At 43.9% G+C, this 22,722-nt stretch overlaps 1 protein-coding gene across 11 annotated transcripts in view; it reads right to left on the reverse strand.

The window, feature by feature from the left end:
- Positions 1-4,697: 4,697 nt before the first annotated feature.
- The window catches only part of dock4b (dedicator of cytokinesis 4b), a 104,679-nt gene continuing 86,654 nt past the window's right edge, over positions 4,698-22,722 (reverse strand). For 2 of the 11 annotated variants that reach the window (XM_076722551.1, XM_076722548.1), the window contains 10 exons: positions 20,302-20,385; positions 18,977-19,096; positions 18,444-18,565; positions 17,445-17,565; positions 15,693-15,774; positions 14,406-14,515; positions 13,069-13,141; positions 10,712-10,828; positions 9,890-9,951; positions 4,698-7,148 (listed from right to left, as the gene is read on the reverse strand). In XM_076722551.1, the coding sequence (XP_076578666.1) occupies positions 6,693-7,148; positions 9,890-9,951; positions 10,712-10,828; positions 13,069-13,141; positions 14,406-14,515; positions 15,693-15,774; positions 17,445-17,565; positions 18,444-18,565; positions 18,977-19,096; positions 20,302-20,385 (1,347 nt within the window). In that variant the 3' untranslated portion in view covers positions 4,698-6,692. Of the gene's footprint in view, positions 7,149-9,889; positions 9,955-10,711; positions 10,829-13,068; positions 13,142-14,405; positions 14,516-15,692; positions 15,775-17,444; positions 17,566-18,443; positions 18,566-18,976; positions 19,097-20,301; positions 20,386-22,722 lie in introns of all 11 variants that reach the window. The other 9 variants (XM_076722550.1, XM_076722547.1, XM_076722558.1 and 6 more) reach the window with 7 other exon arrangements.

Here is a 22,722-nt window from a genome sequence, read left to right on the forward strand (position 1 = left end):
AGAGTCTCCAGAGGCATGAGGCATTATTTTAATTATTTTAATCATTTTTGGATGGAGTTCCCACAACTTAACCCCTGAATGCCCACCTTCCATGATTTCCCCTCACTACAGATTTAAGCAGCTTTGAGGAATCGCTTTTGCACACTCTCTGAGAGTATCTCATATATATATATATATTAGTTGTAGTAAGATTCTGTGTAGAGCTTAAGTACACGCTGCCATGTATACCTAACAAAAATCCTCCCTTGCTTCACCCCGAATTCAAGATGATCACGTACTGCTACATTATAATGGACCAAAGCATCCACAGGATACAGTACAAGCCTTTAGAAATCCCACTTTTCTCGTAACTTCTAACCTTTAAGCTTGGAGGGACTTAAGCTTATAGATATTTCAAGAATATTGAAAATTCTGCTGTGTATTCTACAGTAGCTGTTTCAATGTGTGCTACTCCAAATAGTGTGGAGTAGAGCCTTTTATCAAGTGTTTCTGCTCGCTTTCATGTTTCCATCCGAAGAGTAACTACTATGCAACGTTAACAGTAATGACGATTAATTACAGCTTTTTTGTATCATTGTTGCCTCTCACAAATATCAAATTGAAGTAGTCAGATAATGATGTTATTAGGAAAGTCCAGGCCTTTCGAGGTCAGTGAGAAGACTTGTATCAGAGTTTTGGGGTCGCTTCCGGGTCTTACGTGTTGCATGCGTCAATGAACAAAATTATTCGAAAAAGGTTGCTTCTACAATTGCTTTGACTCCGCAGTCATTAGAAGACGCCGTGGAGGGGAGTTTAAACCATACCTCAGTCTGAAGGTCACCATCTGGTGTTTTTAGCCATTTAAAAAGACGAAACAATTCAGAAGGTGATTTACGCTGTGAAACTTACAAATGACGTGATATTTGCTAAGGTGTTGTTGTGACAACTGCTGTAGATTCGAAATGCTTCTTTTCACAGGTACTGCCTTCTTTAATGGTCTTAGGTGCATCACTTACTGCCTCTCCTGCTTCTTATGTTATTTGTTTCTATGCGACCAAACGAGTTTTCTCTCTGAGGATTTATAAAGCTGTCAGATCTAATAGAATTGAATTATTTATTTAGCAATATAAAGGACTTTTTTCCCCAAACTATTTATTTTTGCAGTCTAACTAAATTTTCCACTAAGTGTGATAACAGCTGAATGCTTTAAACAGTGAAGTCATTTTCCTTGTTATTGTTAACACACCGGCTGAACCCTGCACAACACCTTCCTGCAGTGTTTTTAGAAAAATACTGCACCAGTCTGCAGGGATACATGCAGTGTGTGCACACTCACACACACACACACACACACATGCGTGCAAACACACGCACCCTCATTTCCTTTCGCCTTGTACTCCTCTTCAGCATACAAAGCATTCAAAAGTAGCAGTCAACTACCCATTCAGCTGAGGCCTCCTCTGAGGACAGCACCAGTCAAAAAATTAGACTTCACTCATCGTGCCATTAAAAACAACCTGGAGTATTTGAAGCTGTCAGGTGAAAATCCCCCATAAGCTGCTGAACACAACAGAGCAGATATAGGAGTGGAGCAGAAAGATAAAACGTGCCATCTATTCTGTGCGAGTTTCTCTTTGAAACTTGTCTTCGGCGTGCCTCTGAGATGGAGGTTCTTTGCTCCCTGCAGAGCTGCTCCAGCTTCTCCTCTCCCTGGAGAGATTTGCAGAGCGAGACAAACACCTTGGGTTTCTCTGCGGCTGTGTGTTCTCCAAAATTCACCCCAGGCAACTTTAAATTAATACCTAGCGCTGCCTTTCCCCTGATAATTACGTATCATCACCCATGAATGCTATAAACGCAGGATGTTTAGTGCTTTTATAATCGGGCTAAACTGTTATGCAAAAAACCCTGTGCTGGATATAATGAATGCTGCATCTTTTAGAAATGTACTGAACGTGTCTACAATTACAGGGAGCTCTGCAGGTTCATAATATTTACATGCTATTACAGCTCCGTAGCTTCCAGCTATGGCTCCTTTTGTTGCAAGGAAGCTATCTGTGCCCACAAATGCAAAATGTCAATGTCGGGGATCAGCAGAAATTTGTCGCCTGCTTAACTCTTTCCTGTCCTTTAACCAGGACATGCTTTGTTTGCAGCAGCAACAAGCAGAATGCAGATCCTTTCTCAATAATGGGCAGACTGACAAGCCCGTGGAGGTTTGTAACCAACAACATTTCTCCCAAGCTCGCTGAATGGCGGAGGGATGTCTCACCGGTCGCAGCAGCACGCGCCCTCTGTTGCAAGGAGACTCTCCGATTAGCCGGGAATTCATTCCTGACGTGATAATTGCTGTCAAATTACAGCCAACTGCCAACAATTATGATGAGCGCTGACAGGTGAAGTGTGCTCATCTCCCAGTCGCCGGGCTGCACGGCCGGCACTGTGTATTTATAGGCGAGAGACGGAGGGAATGCACACAGTTTACACACACCGACACAATTTGCAATTGTTCAAGGTCCCTCAGTCAAGCAGCACCGCTCCATCAGCACACAACTGTTGTGCTGACTGTGGAGCGAGAGCAGCCTTGGCTTCCACTGCCGTGGTTGGGTAATTAGATGCTTTGCAGTGAACAGGGAACTTGCTCCCTTGTGTGAATGTGTCGTCCGTTATCACTCACCAGTAACTCATCCACGGCCTCTGAGCCACACGGGCCAGAGGGAGATTTCTGCATGGCCGAGGATGCCTAAGCATGTATGATTTATGGAGAAGGGCAGATGAACAATTCAGCCAATTATATCTATGTAAATGGGAACTTCGTGTCAATCTGAATGCCACCATTTGAAAGGAAGGGCATGAAACTTATGACTGACCCGGTCGCACTTGTTTCTACAAAGACGTTCAAACCACGATTTTGAAAATCTACAAGCCACAGTACTGACTGTGGTGCAGCAAAACACAGTTAACTTCAAAGTAGGTTTATTCCTACTTTGTACATGATGATGCAACATGGCTTTTCAGTTGAAATTGGTCACCAACTTACAGCATACAAGACCAACTTAATAATTAAATAATTTCCACTTTATTTGTACCTTTATACTCTTGCTATTTTCCTCTATTGTTCCCTCAAACACGTCCATGCTAGCTGCTCTGTGAGGCTGCACAGTGATGCTAACCCTCAGCTTGCTAACATGGCCACAATGATGCTGCTAGCATGCTAAATGCTTGACCACTTTCACCATTGGTTTAGCGTGTTAGCATGCTAATTTGACAGCTAATGTTAGCACAAAGCACAAAGCATAAACCAAAAATATATCTGTGAGTATATCTACAGTATGATACAGGTGGATAGCTCAAAGCTAGCCTGTAGAGGTTAGCCTGTAGCAGCTGGCAAATGCTGTTTATAGCAAGAGTTTAAACACTCAGAAAGTTGTGCTAACTTTTCATTCTCAAAAAACATTTATTTAATAACATTAAGTGCCAAGCGGTGATAAGACAAAACATTTATTTAATAACATTCAGTGTCAAGCGGTGATATGACATGACAAACATTTTATGTGATGTTTACTAATCCTTTAAGGAAAGGCCAAAAACAAACATTGAGCAAGTTTCCAAAAAAGACCAGTTGTCTTTTAAAAGTCCCAAAGGCAACGTGTATCAGCACATTTCACGGAGCAGAGAGAAAATAAATGATCTTACCTGGTCAGTGGGTCCATATCTTTTAGTCTGTCTCCAGGAAATCCAAGGAAAAAGGTTGTTCCTCCCAAACAGTATTTTACCTCAGCAAGACTGAATACAGAGCTTCTTAACCTTCTAAGGATTTAAAAAAAACAAAATCATTCTCACTAACTGCACTTTCAGGTGGTGAAAGATTTGTATTTCACTTGGTTCCAGCCAAGAAATGCTAGTCCTTCTTCTTCCCTAAATCACTTCCTGCTTCCTCCCAGAGCAGGAAGTGAGCCAAAGGTGTGGCCATCAGAGTCCCCCCCAGGCTGCATTATATCTCCACTTTAGTGAACCTGGAGCTGATTTTTGGGTTCACAGACTACAATAAGGAGCTCTCAATGATTGCAGTTCGTTCAGCTCATTTAGTAAAATCCATGAATTAAAGCTGAACTTATAAGAACTTGGGAAACCTTTCAGCTTTTGTGAAAATGTCAGACATGACACAAATGATTTGCTCTCAACACTATTGCAGTTTGTACATCAGCTAAGCTATTTATCACTTGTTCTGCACTCGAGTTGCTGAATTATATTAAGCGGTAATTAGGTTTATTGAAAATGAATATGCGATGCGCGTCATGCCAGAAGCGGGGGTGTAAGATCACTTGTCAGAATGAAAAACAAAGGACTAACTCAGCTTTCATTAAAACTGGAGCCGGCTTTCACTTTGTTCGGCAGCCATCATTCACCTGCGATCCCCATCGTGATCAGAGGAAAGTCTACGCCGGTGAGCAAACATTCTCATGGAGCAGAACAATGTCTGAGCGATGCATTCACTTGAATGGGTCTCCTCAAACAGAACTAATTACTAAAACAGCCGCGACCACTGAGAAGCCAGTGAGGTTTGTTTGAGGCATTGCTGACGGCCAATCAGCTCTGATCTCTGCAGCCATGGGTGAGTGTTGTGCCTCCGTGAAACCTCAATAACACATAAAAAAAAAAAAACATTCAAAGTCACAAATCTCAGAGGTCTCATCGCGTAGAAATCTGTCAGTCAATCCATTTGTATTACATAGGGCAGTTTATTGAACTTGTAAATGTGTTAGGTGTCATTATGCATGACCTTAAGTTTGTCTACACTCACAAAACCATAAAAGTTTGAACATTTATAATAATAATTTGCTGCTTCAACATTACATTCAAAGCTGTAAATTGTTATAGCTACATTTTGTTAAAAACACAGTATTTACATTAATTGTAATACACAAATTTTTATATTTGGCATACTTACATTAATCTCATCATATAATTTACAGGTTCTCAAGTACTGATTAATGTGAATATTTAATCTCAGAAAATTCACAACAAATCAAAAAAGTAAATCATCCATACAAAAATGAAACATACAAACGATACTAAAGCTAATCTCCCCCCGCCCCCCCCTTCAAAAAAAAAAAAAGAATGTAGCGCGGATTTAAGATTGATGAATATTTTATGCCAAAATTGTCTCTATTTTACAAAACAATGTGAAATCTGCCTGCCGCAGAACACTTGCTGCAGCGCTGCAACGTGGCTGAACTGAGCAACTGTTCATCGTGCCGTCCACTCACGTCCAACTTAATGAAACACAAAGTAAATCTCCCCTCTACAAATATTTGACAATGATTAGTTTGTAAATATTTCCTCCACAGCGTGTCACTCCTTATGTGCTTTAAGGTGACTGCTGACAGTGAAACTCCGCTCCGATTGCTGCTTTGTCAAATAGAGAGTTGATCGTAACAGTACTGGTCATAATACACACGATAAAGTCTTGTTTGTGCTTGTCTTGAGTTACGTCTGATCAGCAGATTGCAGTTGAATCAGAATTTTTTTTGGGGGGGGAGGTAAAATCACTTTTAAAATTCTTTCTTAAAAATGTCTCTTCAGCTGAGCATTCATTTCCAAGCTTCTTGATTCCAGGTCCCAGTTAAAAAAAGAAAAAAAAAAGAAAAATCTTGACAGCACATTGTACATTTTCCTTTGGCACAACACTTGGTAACCCCCTCCAAAGATCTGTTGTCATGTACATCATGCAGGAGGGAGAGGGTGTGTTCACATCAATGGCAATGGTCGACGTCCAGCTTCTAAGCATGCAATTGCACCGTTTGGCAGTGTGTTTGGTCCAGGCTCATGATTTCAGAGTGAATGGGGGGGCAGTTTTTGCTAAGTGTGAATGTTTAAAATGCTGATTTTAAGAGATCGAGGGAGAGAGGGGCAGTAGAGGTGGCAGCTTCTCACTGAAAACCTCTCTAGTTTTCTTATTTTCACATAATATATTAGAATCTGGAGCTAAATAAGCCTCAAAACTGCTGTGCTGGAGTTAACTTCACCGAACTGTGTACAAAGGACAAATATGGTCATCGGTTTTGTTGGCAGAAATGCAGGTAACACAGCCTTTTTTTCATTTAATCATACATTTTTGTCAGCTTTTTGGTGCCATTGCTTGCGTGGATATGACTATGGGAACACAACCTTGTCTACTACACTTCACTGAAATGCATACTCGAGGCCTCTAGCACCTTTTTAGCCATACAGTATACAAATGTACAGAGTTGTTTTTAAAAAAAAAAAAAAAAACGTGCAAGACTCACGGATAAAAGACTCTGTTTCCAATACTTAAGGCAAAAACAATTCTCATATATACCAATATACATATATTTCAGATTATTACATCTATCAAAACTGTGTTTCTCTACACCGTTCTGGTAAACATACGCTGCGACTGACCGCGGTGACCTATTGTACGTACTAGAGCTAAAAGTGCGGAATGACCAAGTCAAAGTCAATGCAATGCCCTCTAGCAAATACAAAAAGAAACTTCTATTATTTGACAGTTTCTTCAGTTTTGTTTTTGTTTAGTTTTTTTTTTTGACTGCCTGTTAATCTATAGGCCTGTGTCTTGTATTGGAGTGTAGGTCAGGAATGCCAAACTGAAGATCACAAAAAACAAGTTAGTGCCCAGTAGAAAAGTGCAAAATACGCCAGTGTGTTTCTTCAAGCTCCAGACCCGGCACCTATAGCTGGGACACCTTCCTGGGCAGAGGCCTCGGTCTGGGGACTCGAGGGTCGGAGGTCCCGTCCAGCTTCATGCTGCCTGTGCGGAGCTGGTGAGGCTTGGGCGGCAGGGCCGGGGGGTCCGTCTGTGGGGGGATGGAGAGACTGTGGGGCAGCGGCACGGGCCTGCGGGGGTTGTTCCTCTCGTACACGCTGTAGGGGGGCGGGGTCTTGTTCTCTCTGCGGATGGGCTCGTCTGAGCTGCTGGAGACGGAGTTTGGCAGGGTGGCGGGGGGAGGCAGCGGATGGGGCGGGTGGTCTCCCGCAGGCAGCTCGGTGCCCGAAGCTTCCGACACGCTGCAGCGGCTGAGGGAGGAGATGCCGCTGCTGTAGCTGCCGGAGAGGACGGGGGAGTTGGAGACCAGGCTGGTAGACTGGCACTCAGTGGGTGAAGGGGTGAAGGGTGGCACTGTGGTCTGGAGGGAGAGGAAGAATGACAGCACATCAAATACTTTTCTCCCGTTTACATCTGATGCGCTTTTCATTGTATCCGGCGGCTTGTGAAGCAGTTTGGAGTCGCTGTTTGCAATCTGTTGCTTTTCAGGGTCTTATAGGAAACTCGCACACCAGGGCTGCAACTAACAGTAATTTTAATCATCGATTACTCTGTAATGACTTTTTGATGAGCTGATGAATGGATTAGTCTGTGAAAGGCTGCAAAATGGCCATCACACAGTCTGAGAGCCCAGGCTGACTTTTATTTTTGTCCCGCCGATGAGCCAAAGCCCAGATAATCTGGAGAACGGCACACGCTCCATTTCAGAAGCTGAAGCTGGATAATACATGCCAACTGTGATGATTAAACAGTTATCAAAACAGCCGATCGACTAATCAATTAATTGACTAATTGCAAATGAGTCACTATCTTTGGCTTTTGGACTGTTGATCAGACAATGCCGGCAATTCCAAGAGGTCTCCTTGGGCTTCAGAAATGGGCATTTATCACCAGTTTCTGACATTGTTTGGACCAAACAATTGATCAATTAAGAGAGAAAATAACCCAGAGATTCATCGATAATGACAATAATTGTTACTTGCAGCCCGACAGCAGTTTCTGAAAAGTTTCTCTTTGCAGATTGGCTCATTTGAAGGATTTGTAGAGGCCTGAAATGACGATATCCAGTGTTTCTCATGACAAGGGCAAAGATTTGACGTCAGTAAAGAAGTCATGTGACACCTTGGATGAATCTAGCCACCTCTTGGTTGGGAACCATTGACAAAGTGCATGCTGTAGTTACCATTAGCTTAGCTGAAACCCAACAATGCTAAACACAAAACATAGTGAGGTATTATTTTAGCCAGCGTTGAGTTTAAAATACAGTGAGCCAGGTATGGTAATCATGCTGTGTCCAGCACGTGTGCTGACGCTGCCGTACAGCAACGATAAATACTAAAGAAAAAGGGAAAAAAAGAAAAAAGCAGAGTCAGTGAACAGATTGAGAGGGCCAGGTTTTTCCACTCTATCAACCGGCTGTGTGCATCGAGACGAAAAAACACAATATGCCGCACTTCCCCGCTCAAAAATCCGATCGCTCAACAAAATGTTTTTCTAAGCAATTACACCATGCTGCCATTATATCTGCTAAAACTTAATTGGATCTACTGGAGTATACAATTGATCAGTGAGGTTGTATCGTTCATGCTACGGGGGGCACGCAGAAAGAGAGGTATCCATTTGACATGCACGACTGGACGAGCCTTTTCACATCTGGGGAGAGCTTGATGTAAAGTTGTATGTTTAATATGACGCTGACAAGCACTTTAAAGTCCTGGCCCAGTTTTCCAGAGAGAGGCTACCACTAGATATCATTTCTACCTCTGGAGATGAGTAAGTGCAGCCCTGTCAGACTGGCACCATGTGTTTTCTGCAGGTTCACTTCTGTCCTGGGGTTTGTGGTCTGGTAATGGGCCCCTGGCTGCACCGACTGATGTGTGTGTTTGGTGTGTGTGTGTGCGCTCATGTGCCAGATAATGGGGCCTGCTGGTGGTCCGCGGAGGAGCCGTCTCTGGCTGTGCTGTGATGGGCAGCTTGGTACTTCGCTCCAGGCCTCCTCTATTGCCACGGCACACTCTCGCAAACACAAACGCACGCGGGCGCACACGCCTAACCACACACAGGCGAATCTGATTGACAGAGCATGCTGAGCGCCAAGCTGTCACTCACACTTTGGTTTCCAGAGTTGTTCTCTCTCTTTCCGCCTCACACACACACACACACATACACGGACCACACTAACGCGCACAAACAACCGCATTCTCGGTAGTTGTCACATGTAAGAAGACATCGCGCCCGCAACAAAGCTGGGAGCTTAGCGCTGCTGCTTGTGACAAGCCCACAAAGAAGATAACAGTTAGCAGGAGACAAGCTTCGGTTCACCGGCGCTTCAAAACAACTTTACCCTCATTAAGAGCTCCTTTGGCACTTTGCTAACCTTTCCCGGACCTCCACCGCGTCTGGAGACTATTAACTAGTACGAGGCTCATTAACAATAAATGAGAGCTTGGAGAGAAAGCGAGAGTAATCAGTTTAACTGTGGATAAACATAAGAACACTTGAGGTCAAAAAAAAAAAAAAAAAAAAAGAGAACTCAACTTGTTTTAACACATCTCAGCTGAGAGAGGGGAACATTCAGTTCAGGTCTCACAGTATCAGCAAAGCAGAAGACAACAAACAGGGTTCAGTCTTTGAAGTTTAAATCAACTGTATGTGCAGTGAGGTTGAATAAATCCATCTAGCGGTGCATATTCTTAGCAGGCAGTCCAGGTGACATCCTCTCAGAGCTTGAATTAAACACATTGGACACCAGTTGGCGTCTACCAGGTGTGCATTTCGCTAATGCGGCGAATGCCCTCCAGCCAGCCTGGTTTCAGGTCCTCCTTTTGAAAGGCGCATCATGAAAACTACAAAATCAGCAGCAGCGGAGCAGTTAGCGGCTTCAGTGAGCAGTAACGCAAAGCTCCCAGACCTTGGGTTGACACAGAGTAGGATAAAGACCCTGGAGCTGGCTGGTAAGATGCTAGCAGCGCAGGATAAAGGCCCCCCGAGGCTGTCGCCGAGCAAGGTCGGGCTGTCTCAGGGAAACGAGAGAGGGAAAAAAAAAAAACCAAGACGAAGACCAAACGGACAGAGGAAGTGAGTGACAGCAGCAGAACCAACCTTTTGTGGTGATCTGGACGCGGAGACGGGGGACTGCGACCTCATGTTTTTCGCCGAGGAGCCTGCTGACAACCAGATGAGGGGGAGAGGGAGGGAGGAGAAAGAGAAGAGGGCAAATTCAAATTAGAGGAGCGTTTTCTCCCATTCATCACGATGACACAGCATGAGTCACGCAAACATACACACACGGAGCTGAGAGGGCCAGTGGCTTAAAGCATCAATGAGTCAAATAAGCGCTGATGTTCTGCAGGTCCTTTAGGCTGCCTTAAGCTGTTTCTACATCCAACAGCTGTTACTGCTTTATGCAATGAGGGCAGAAAAAGTGAGGGGTGGGGAAAAACACTCCATCTGCTCATTACGCTGCTGGGCAGTACAATGTATCAGAAAGCACTGGGGAATAAGTCAAGTCTGTTGCATCTGTAAATAAATGAAAGACAGTTGGAGTTGATGGAGGAAATTGCTGTTAAAATGTAATGACGTATTTGGTCTGACAAAAAAAACAACACAAATCCAGGAATTGACTGGAATTTCAAGAGGGATTGACTTCAAAGTCTGCACGGATTTTCACACTTGTTTTCAGCCGAGCTAACATACCAGAACATGTCAGCATTATAAGCCAGTTAGCAAAAGGAAACGCTGGTGTGCTCATGTCCGTATGTGGGGAATATTAGGCAGCAGCAAGCCAGGAAACAGTCAGCCGGAGAGCCTCAGATGGGAAAATGTCATAGCAGGAGGAGGTGGAGGAAGTGCCAGGTGTCAAAAGTCGGAGTGGAAAATTAGTACCATTCCTCATTCTTCACTCGCCACGATCGGACTGTTTACCTGAGTACGGCGGCCTAGGAGGTACGGGAGGGCATAGCAATTTGCCAACAGAGTCAGAGAAGGATGGAGCGCCCTCTTTGACACTGTCAAGGCTCCAGCTACTGGGCGTGGGTCTCACTTACAGTACACAGAAACATCACAAGTCACTCAGCAGGTCATGGGATTACACAAGACAACATGGAGAACACAGATGGTGCGAAAACTGGAAACTAATCGAGACTGAGAAGTGTGTTCTCATGTCGTCAGAGCAGGGTTATACTGGTTTCACAGCAAACAAACAAGAGCCTAAAAATAGATTCTCTCAGCTTCTTGTGACTCTTTGCAGCAGAACTTGATGACAGTTCAACTCTTACTAAATGAAAGCTGACGTTATTGAGCAAAGCTTAAGACCTGAAGCTTTGTTTTAAGGATTCGGTTCTCGTCTTTGTCACATTTCGTGTCTAAATCTTGGACGTGTGGCTCCTGCTGTGTTGTTACCTTTTGTCTTACTTCTTGTCCTGTCTCTCCTGCCCTTTTCAGAGGGACCGTGGGTTTTATTCCACAACTGTTTTCGCTTGTTCCTTCCCAGAAACAGTAGCATTTACTAACATTACTGTCAGAGACGTGACGTTAAGGTCAAGCAGCTAAACAAACCTCTGAAGAAGCGACCTGTGAGGCGGAGGAGGATGCTTTTTATCTTTTTTTAGCCAATTAGGAGCATACAACAGATGCACACAGGTCACCGAAAGGAGATTTTATTCACCGACACATATTTGAATGTATTTCATCATAGGTTTTGTTTTCAATGGGACTATTTATTTCGTTTCTGCGTTGATTTCATTGTGAAAAAATGTCCATGAAGCAGAAAAAAGAATCATTCTGCCATGCAACACTTGCATATTTGGAGTGAAAATGGGCTAAATTCCAAAATAAAGAGTCCATATAAACAGGAATAAACGATAAATTACAAACCTTAAGCTCCTGAAGCAGCTGCAGAAACACCTGCACCTGAAGTTGCTAGAAAGTACTTTACAGAATTTCCCCAATGAGGAATTAAAAATGTACTTTCTAGCTACTTCAAGTGCAGACATTTCTGTAAAATTAAAATGTAATGGGCCACTAGAATTGGAATCACAGCACTGACCAGGCCTCCAGAGGCTGTCTCTCATTTCATTTCTGCAAACTGGAGTCACTCTGTTTGGTATGTGGAGTTATAATTTAAAGGCAGAAGATGCGACAAATGACACTTTTCCACAATCGCAGCTTTTGTGTAAATCTCGCCGCCTTTTCGTCACCGACGTGTGCATAAAGGTGTCACGTCTCCATATTGCGGCAGTTCATCTGCCTCTCACTGCATTATTTACCGATCGCACTTGAATCGCACGGAAAGGTGCGTGCTTTTGTGTGAGTCACAAGGAAGCTATCACATCCGCACTCCTCTCTCTATTTTTAAGGTGTCTCGTCCGCAGTCCTCCCTAATTATTTCACAGCGTTCGGAAAGCCGTGTATGAAATAAATTTCACATGTTCATAATGGGAGTTTTGCCAAAGTTCAGAAAAAAAGCTATCTAACTGTTCAGGGTTTTTTTTTTTTAATTACATATGGGGGTTCAGCTTTCACTCTCAATTCACTTGCATATTTTTCCCCCGAAAATGCAAGAAATATGCATTTCCCCTACGCTATGCTGAGCAAAATGACAACCGGGGGCTTAACTAAAAGATATGCAGTCATACATATGAATGTCACACACGTCCATCAGCATCGCAGGGATAGTACCTGCCATTTCATTACTCTTTCAGGATGAGGGAAGATGAAATGCTGTGATCTAGACGGTGTGTCTGCTTAGGAGTCGGAGGAAAATGGAGCCCAGCGTGTGTGTGTTTCAGAGTGTGTGTGTGTCTGTGTGTGTGTGTCCAGAGGAGCTCCCTGAAGCAGCTGTGTGAAGACAGATGCCTCCAGTCACTCTGTGATCAGACTGTCTCACACAGACACACACACACACATACACTGCATGTCTGGACAGACGACCACCGCCCCGGCGGCTATTACTTCAATGAGTAATGGAGAAGATGTTACTGTTGCGGCATTATTGCGCTCCACTGAAGAGAGCTCCTGTTAAGAAATTCTGCAGGAATTATGTTTAATGGACACATGCCTGGGGACTTACAATAAAGGCTCTTGTAAATAACAATAAGGAGCGCACAAAACAATATAAATAATACTAAACACATACCTTAGAATAGGTTTAATAAAAAGTGTCTACACATGCTGGATTTATTATTCTGCTGGAGGGGGGGCCCCTGCAGTGAGAGCGTATTTCCAGGGTTTTTGAGAATGTGGACGAAAGCAAAGGCTGTAAAATAAGATACAAAAGGTACCTTTGTCTGGTGCTGAGAGGTTGGGGTCACTCCTTGGTAAAGTGGTGTCACCTATCTGATGAGGAGGAGCTCTCTGCGTGGAGAAGAAATGATCCAAAATTACTGTCGAGCACATGCGGCATGATAACACAGGTAAACACTATGTTCACAATTACAGGAATAAGATGGCTTTTTTTCTTACCCTGCTGCACTAATTACAGAAAATGATACAGGGGATCAATGTTTCTAATAATCAATACTCCATTAGCGGCTAATAGCTAGTCCTGCGCTGCTGTCAAGTTAGGAATTATTATCAGGACCTCTCGTCATCTATTCATCTGTAGACTTGAACTGGTTCTTTTGATACGAGTAAGGTGAACGGTGCCAGTTGCATCAGCGCTGACGAGCAAATGAAAGAGCCTTGAAAAACAAACACATAATTTTTCTGTTACAGCTGCTTTGTCGCCGAGGATGGAGTCTGTGACAGCGCTAGGTGCTGCCCTTCAGCTCGAGAGGAAACTGCAATATCATGTTGTTCTTGTTGGCTCTTGCTCTCGCGGTAACATTAGCTTGCTTGCTCTTTCAGAAAATGAGGCAAAGCTCGACTGTCTGGCTTTAATAAAATATCGCTATCAGCTGCTCTTGAAAAACTGCAACGCTCAGCTCGAAAAAAGGCCTCGTGATACGTGCCGTCGTCCAGGGGGACAGAGGTCACCCATGGAAATGTTTGTACAATAGAGAGGTGACCTTGTTTTCTGCACCTTATGGGGGGGGGGGGGGGTGCACTATTGGGAAAACATGCCTGTAAGAAGCATTAATGTACACATATTTACCATTAACTAGCTGCTTGTTATCATGTGTATTAGCAGCATAGCGACTCTTTATTAGTCATTTTAAAGCACTTATTGATGCCTTATTCTGCATGCCCATATTCTACAACTACTGGGCCATTAACTAAGAGCCTCCCCCCCAATAACCTGTTGATTATTGTTTCATCTGTTTGAGCATTGATGCTATTGAGAAGAGCTGCAGTGAATTCAGAATGCTCCTTTGTTGCTGTTGGGATCATAATTGCTAAATGTATTATCAGTTTTCTCAACACTGCAACCTTTAGCTTCCGCCCTCTGTTAGCTGTGCTCCTAACAGAATTCCAGGCTTGGTGATTGGATGTTGCTTGCTCTTTGGGGTTCATGGTTAACTTCTCCCTCCATGCCTCTGTGCACACAGTGTACCCTCAACTGTTTGTCAATCAACCAGATGTTTTCTATCTGACGACGCAAGCGGGAGAGTTCCATGCCCATAGAAGCCATTAGTGTATATGTGGATAAGTGTGTGTGTGTGCGTGTGTGTGTGTTAACCTGCGCAGGGTCCAGGGGGTTGGGGAAGATGGCACTGACTGGCCTCTCTCGTGGAGACAGACAGGCATTTTCTCTGGAATGCTTGTGTTTCTCTGCCATCTGGGGTGAACCTGGAAAGGTATGAGATGTTAGAGTGGTAACACACACACACACACACACACACACACACACACACACACACACACACACACGCACACACACCCGAGAGCATGTGCAACACATAAGGGACCAAATAGCAGCAAGGTGTTAGACTATTACCCACAAATACTGGCAATCAGGAAAGGCCAATCTCTCTTTGTCCCTCCAAGTCTCTCCACTATTCTTTCAGCCTCACTGGCTCCACAACATGATAAATGGCCTGCCCGCCTCCCCCCGCCACCTCCCCCCCACACACATCTCACCTCCTCAGTTAAGGCTGGACAGTCACATCAGACAGGGACACATGCAAAACCTCAACACAGAAGCATACGCAACACTCACACACACGAGATAATGTAGCCGATGTGCAGATCTTGATCCATTAGCGAATGTGATGCCACTTGAAAGGCTATCATGTGAGTATGAGATAGCCATCGCTGGCCCTCATTCAGATAACACACGAGCAATAATTCTCTCCAGGCTTTATGGGTAGACAGAGGCCACTTTTATAAGGGCGCCGCCCGCTGCCAGCAGCCTGCCAAAGGGGAGCGCATACGCTTCCATAAACGTCTTCATATATTCTTACTTTTTATGATGTGGATCAGGCGGGAACACGTTTGCACACTTGGACACAGCGAGATAAGAGAAGGCATTAGATATTCACACTCCACTGTAGAGGAGGCTTGGCCCGGGCTGGACTGGAGATTGTATTGAGGTCCAAGAGGGATACTCCATAGAGCTGTAATCATCTCTTACTCTCTCTTGCATTTTCCCTTGCTCCATGTTTCTTTCAACAGCATTTGTCTCCACGTCTCAGCCCATTTCATTTTTCATCTTAGCTCATTTTGTATTCTCTCTGCTTTTCAGTCTCAACCCTGTCTCCTCACCGTTGTCTAGATCTCTCTTTTTTACCTTATCTCCCTCTCCTACGTGTATCCCAGGCTGTCGTCTAACCTCGCTAACCTCTCCAGACAGGATGCCGCGGTGGTTTGAGAGAACATCGTGTCACCGAAAGGTCAAAGGTTCGGTCCCCGTGTGCGGTGTGTCCAGCTGAACCTCCGTCTGCTTCCTCTGTGTGAGTCACTCTGGATTGAAGTATCAGCTAAAAGCCTACAGTGTGTAGCATTATAAAATGAGTGCCAGTCTCACCTCTGGCACTGGAGGGGGCTGAGCTGGTGACATTGGGCGAGGCAGAATGGTTGGAGCTGAGGCTTGAGGTAGACGGACTGGGCTGCAGGTGGGATGACAAGAACAACAAATACATCCTTATGATGAACCATTATGAACAGTAATTATGTCATATATGAAATAGATTAGCTTGCTTTGTAATTGAGAAATTCATAACTTCACTTAAAGCCACCTGGACGTGCAAAATTATTATTTTATTTCACAGATAACTAAGGACCCAGGCTCAAAATGCAATCCAATGTATGGCAAATGTAAAGCCATACAGCCGGTTAGCATAGCTTAGCATAAAGGCAGGAAACAGGAGGAAACAGTTAGCCTGTCCAAAGGTAACAAAATCCAGCGACCAGCGCCTTTTAAAGCTCACTAATTAACATGTTATCCTCTTTATTTAATCTGCACAAAAACCAGAGAGTAACAGCAACATGTTGTGGTATTACGGCGGCTCTGTGCGATTCTTGGCCGGGGGCAGTGACGTCCTGGAGTCTGCACATGTTGCCTGGCAACCTCGCAGCGATGACAGGGCTAAGCTAAACAGCTGCTGCTGATAGTTTCATATTTACTGGAAAGTCAACTGGTTTGTGATCTTATCATGGCACTGGAGAAGATTATTTCCCCAAAATGTCAAACGATTTCCCTTAAATTTCAAGTAGTTTGACAAAAAACTCTTGTGGCCTTCATCAGGTTCATAAGAATCATATAAAAACAGAGAAATACTACTATTATTTCTTGCTTTAACAATTATTGTTGTATATTATGGTATTATTCTGATCAGAGTAAAAAATCTAATGATTTAAAATGCCTCACGCTCGTATGCCTGCACCTGTGATGTCACAGTGAAGCTTCTGTTGACACTTGTGGAAATAAAATGTCGTCATTTCATCATTTCATTGAGACATTTGTTTGAAATTCTGCCATAATTCGCGTACGAATTATTGGGTTATCGCCTAAACCACGTGTCGTTGATTTTTGTTTGAAACTTTTTATCTATACATATCCACACGCAGGTGGTTGATAGATGAGACACCGTGGTCATTTAACAAAAACCCTGTTGTTAAAATAAATCCATGCAGATCACAAAGTCTGCAGCTGACACCTTTAAAGTGGGTGTCTGCAGTCGAATGGGGTTTAACAGCCTGGTGCACTTCTGTTCTGTAATAATACTTGTCTTTTAGATCACCCTTCAGTGAATTGTACTCGATCTATAGAATAAAAGCTATGATCTTCAAAAGTAATATTGTAAAATAGGTTCAGTCAGATCCATGACAGCAGCTTTTTTTTCTCTGCTTCCTGTCATTCCAGGCGTGCCAGGTGCAGCGGACGGCTTGCCAGGAGTTGTCGGCAGCTTTCTCAATTGGCCAAATCTAGTTTAGATTACTGCTCAACTCCAGCGAGCTCCCTAGACTGACCACACAAAGCACCGTGTCCTTATTTGATATAATCATGACAATTTTCTTGACCAGACAAAGCGGCGAACGGAGAGGGCCGAGGAGAGAAAGGGTCACTGGAGAGGAGAAATGAGGGTGGAAGGGAGTGAGGGGGATTAAAACGAATTGCAAGTGAAATCTGCAGGGAGCACAAGGGTAATGAACATGTTGGGACGTGGTCTACTACCTTAAGAGCCTTTGTGGGAAGGAATAAGAGGTATGTGTGCATGTGAGAGAGAAGGAGAGAGAGAGGGAGAGAGAGAGAGAGAGAGAGAGAGAGAGAGGTTACCTGCATGTTGAAGACTTCATCCGAGCTCTCAGACTGCCCTGTGATGTTACTGACTTCGTTGGAGGCCTGAGATGACAGAGAGGACGAGGAGTAGCGGTTCACCGCAGGGTAGCTGTGCAGACTGAAGGTGAAAGACAGAGAGAGGTGGTCACGGTGGCTTTCGGCAATGGCAGATAGGTTTGGGTGTTTTATTCGCGTTCAGAGGTTTCACTCACCGAAAATTCAGCATGAGTGCCGGCAAAAAGGCGGGCGGGGAGGGGAAAGAAGACAAACAGAGACAGAAAATGTCAGATTAGAAGAAGTTAATCGATGCAGCCATCACAGCATTTCGTCAAGCACTGGTCAGCCAAAAGGCAAAAGTTTGAAAGAAAGGTTAGAGAACAAACACAGAGGGGTTTTAAGGGAAGGTTAGAGCCGAAGTATTTTCAAAAAAAGAAAAAAAAAACATAGATGCAACCTGAGTTTTGTGTTGGCAAACAGACAACAAGAAAGAAATCAAAACTCCAGAAGTTAAACGCAAAATGTCAGTGGGAGATAGAGGTGGTGTGTGTGTCTGCGGCTCTCTGTGTGGCTATGCCCCCTGGGACCGGACTGTGACGGCAGAATGTCGCAGGTAGACAGAGTGGCAGGGTCAGTGGACACATCAAAACACACACACACACACACACACACAAAGTACACAGTTTGGCCCGGCAGCAGCCACACAGAAATATCCCTGTGGGTGCCAGCCAGTCGCCCCCACCACCTATTGTATGCCCAGATGGAGCCACACCGGTAAAGAACAAGGGGGAAGGAGGGAGCAAAGGCACAGAGCGTGGTGTTGGAGGTGAGGTGGGGACACAAAAAGGAAAAATAAGCAGGTAAGTTGAAGAGAGGGATCGGCAGTGAAGGCCGACTGAAGTAAATTTCTAATGCAACAGAAGGAAGATAGACACAATAACACGTTCAACAGAATCCCAAAAATCAAACAGACAACATTAGACCAAAGAGGGTCGTCACCTCCGCCTGGCGACCCCTCTGCCCCCGTCGGGGCTGATGATGTTGGGCACAGAGTTCCTGCATGTTCGCGGGCTCCCGTTGGTGAAGTGGACTGGGCTCGCACGCACGTACGCTGGAAACTCCTGGGGTGTGGGAGGAGGAGGAGAGGAAGTGCACATGATTAAATGCTTCTTCGTGCCAGCGGGGGGGGGGTATGTAAAATAAAATACACACAAACGCAGATAAAGGAAGTGTGTTTAATGAGGGGTGGCCTGCTCCTCCGAGGACTAACGGGGTCACTCGCTCGGTAAGTCTGAACGCAGCGGTCGCTTTCTGTTCTCACATACAGCGTGTGCTTCAATAAAGGAGTTAAGGAGACTTAATGATTTGAGGAAAAACCATTAACACAAGTGGGATGGTTTTAATCTTCCTAATACATGATTGATCCATCATTAACCAAAATAACATCTGTTTAACTTGATATTTGAATCCCTCATTAATTTACAAATGTGCAGCCTTTAAGATGTATTACCGTCTCTTGTCGTAGGGCCTACCTGTATGCCCAGACTGGATTTCATCAGGTGAAACTGGTCCACCAGCTTCTTGTGGAGAGGTCTCATGTCCTGGGGAACAAACTTCTCATGCACAGCGAGGCCGTACTCCAGAATGTGCGCCTGCAGAAAAGAGCCGGTTAGCATCTCACACCTGCAGGTTTAACTGTCAATTGAGTTTTGTTTAAGGGGAAACTTTGCCAATTTTCAACCTGCTTTGAATCATTACAGTGTGGGTAGTATACACCAGTGAACGATGTTAAGCCTGCCTGCTGGATGATGTGACTTTTGAGGCTGCTGTTGGAACTACAGATTGTACTTTGGCATTTTTTTTGCGTGTCCTCCTCCACAGAGAGTCAGATGGAGAGCTCATTAAACACTTTTTTTTTTTTTACCTTCGGAATAAAAGGAATTCCACAGTGTTTTTTCCTTTGTTTTCTCTGTCATGTGGCACCAATTTAAAAAAAAATGTTTGTGTCTTTCCACTGCATAGACAGCCCACTCAAACACTCCTTTAACTATGTGTATACTGTACTATATGTACTCACTATATGTATATAATACTATTACTGGGCAGGATTATCATTACATCTGTGCAACTTGTCCTGTGCAATGAATAAATAAATAAATATGTGTGCAATAACACAAGGATGTGTATTTTGGGCAATATTTTTATTTCTATACTGTTTGTATGTAATGTTCACAGCCCTCTTTTTTATCTTATCTTATCTTAATTGTTCGACTTTGCTCTTTTTTTTTTTTTTTTTTTTACTTCTCCTTGTTATTCTCCTGTTGTAGCAGGCGAATTTCCCCAGCGTGGGATCAGTAAAGTCTTATCTTATCTTATTATTATCAACTATTTTTGCTGAATTTGTGAATCCAGTGATTTCAAGTGAACATCTGGAAATAGTACGGGTTATATCAGCAAAGTCAAGTTAAGCTCACCTCATAAATCGTCTGGGCTGATATGTTGGCTGACATTATCTTATCCCTAATACATCAGAGTCTTTGTTGATTGCAGTACAGAAATTGAGGTTATTTCAGAGTTTCAATAACAAACACTTACCAGCCTTGAAAAATCGAGGATCTGTTCAGCTCTGATAGGTTTAATAAGTTGTTTTGAACTGAAGGAAGAGTGAACCTGCCTATCCCTATGGACATTTTACTTTTTAGAGAATTCTTACTAAATTAAACTACGTCATAAACAGTACTGTAAATAAACAGGACAACTCAAGGTCCGCTTCCTCACAGTTCCTGAGAGTGTTTTGTCACACGCTGTTTCCGAGGTCTCTCCAAGGTTTCCGGCCTGTTTATCTCTTATTACAAACCTGTTCAAACATGAGCTCTCTCAGCCGCCCGATCTTCTCGCCGTCCTCAGGGTGATTCATAATGTAGTCCTTCACGAAAAAGGCCTGCGTGGAGACAAAACGCAGAACATCTGTTATGCACACACCGGGAGCTGAGGCGGTAGGCTTTCTGCGCCGCGGAGTTACCTGAATCCCCGCTGGGCTGACACAGTGAATTAGCGTCCACACGTTTTTGTTGAATCCTTAAAAAAAAAACATCCACAAACAAGCCGAGCAAATAACCAAACAGAGAAAACTAACATGCAGCTCAAATGGGGTGCAACACTCCCGTCTGTGTTTTTGTGTTGTGATATTAATATCAAGTTCAGGGAGGAGAATAAAAGAACACACTGGCTAAAAATAGTCAAAGAAAACCACTCAGCCAAATGGATGTTAGTGGAATCAAAGAATTGATTTTTGTTTGATTTAGGGGCCAATTTGGTCTCACATTTTAAAAGCTTTTTTTTTTTTTTTTTTTCCAAATCACATTTGTTCATGTCACTGCTTCCTGTTATAGATCACGTCTCCTTAGAAACATCACACTTCTTGATTACGGCTCACAGACAGAGCCTTCTGCACGCTTTCCCAGACGTTTTACTTCAAAAAAAAAAAAAAAACCTCAAAGGAGAAACAGATAAAAAAAAAAAAAAGCCCTGGTCTGCTTTGAAAGATGCATACATTAAAACGCCACTTCCTCGCTGTTTACAATGCCATCAACACTTGTGATGTGTCTGCAGATTATGGTTAATCCGTTTCAATCTGCATCAGAGCGCACAAAGAGGAGAGAGACGACGAGCCGATGAAAGACCCGGCTCATAATCTGCTTTCAAATCTGCCACAGAGGGAAACGCGCGCGCACACAAAAGCGGGGGACTGAAAGGTAAAGGGGGAATTCACAAAAAAAAAAAAAAAAAAAAAAAAATCAGCACGGTTCCTCTCCCAAGGACGCAGCTGTTTATCTCCAAAGAGACAGAGCAAGATGACAGTCAAAGAGAAAAGACGCAATGCTGCTTCAGACATGTCGCGCGCATTAACAGCACCATCCTCAAAAAAACAAGGAATATTATTCCTCCAGACAAACAACCTCAGACGGCAATCTCTGTCAAGACAGCATATATTAGTATGCACTGTACATGATATGGCATTCCTTGATTATTAAACCACGCGAAACAGATGTAGAAGAAATGAAAAATATCTTATTGCATAAACATTATGTCGTCGTGTAGTCGATGCAATATAAAGCACATACAGTGCCAAGGTAGCCGTTCTAAAGAGGGAAGTGCTGCCTTCAGCAGGAAATCCCGACCATGGACTGCCGGAAGAGGCAGCAAAAAATAATCAATAATCTTCCCCGAATGATGGAAATTTTCTCGTCGGGCAGCAGGGAGTGAGGCCTCGCCATGGAGTGGCTCAGTTAATCATTAGAAAAGTCCAATTAGAGATGGAACGCTGAGGGGAGGGGAAATAAATCAGACAGCATTCCCCCTCCAGGCCTTCAACTCAAACTAAAGCAATAAATCTGAATATTAATAATGACAATTTCTCCTTCATTTGTAACGGAGCAAACCTCCACAGCTGTCAATCGGCATTACACTGGGAAATGAATAGATTTACGGCGGGTTCCGCCGAGCGCGGCGTGCGATATTCTGCTAAGGCAGAATGAGAAACGGCCGAAACAGCCCCATCTGTGTCCACCTTGTGAAAACACCTGAAATATGGACTACCTGGACCATGCATGATATGAAAATAAGAATTAGAAATCCTTGTACATGCTGCAAACATGTGTACAAAAGCAAAGTGTTGCTCTATTGGAAGCTGAAAATCGTTCCATATGCTATCATTTTTCAAACAGCGTAGCAGCGGTGAGCGTGGAAAGCCCTCCAGTGACGCTGGTCTTTGTGACTCTATCAAGTATCCTACAAGCCTTAATAGGCCACTTCTACACAGTGGCACGCTCTTCTGCACAAACCCAATATGCACTCGCGAACACACACACATGCAGTCTGCGCCCACACACATGCGCGCACAAACAGGAACATGCACCCCCACGTACGCGCTCCCAGTGGAAAAGGGTGGTTGCTATGCGACACGGAGCGAGTCGCAGAGTCCACTCGGTTTGTTGAGGGTGGAAAAAAAAAAAAAAAAAAAAAAACGTTTTCTTGAGTGGATTTGGAGACGTCTCTTTCTTCAGCTGTGCTCCACCTGGTTAACAAATTGCGCTGTGCTGCCATCCTGCAGCTGTCTGCTAGGTGGGAGCTTCTGGAGAAGCGTTAGATTTAATGTTTGTCAGCGGGATTGACCCCAATATTTCAGTTTGTCTCCACCAATCCGTGTGTCTGTCTTATTCATTCAGCTATTATCGGCCATCCATCTCTCCATAATCCTTCCTCCCACTCCTCTTTC

This window comes from Chaetodon auriga, chromosome 22 (genome assembly GCF_051107435.1).
Source record: "Chaetodon auriga isolate fChaAug3 chromosome 22, fChaAug3.hap1, whole genome shotgun sequence".
Taxonomy (NCBI): Eukaryota; Metazoa; Chordata; class Actinopteri; order Chaetodontiformes; family Chaetodontidae; genus Chaetodon; species Chaetodon auriga.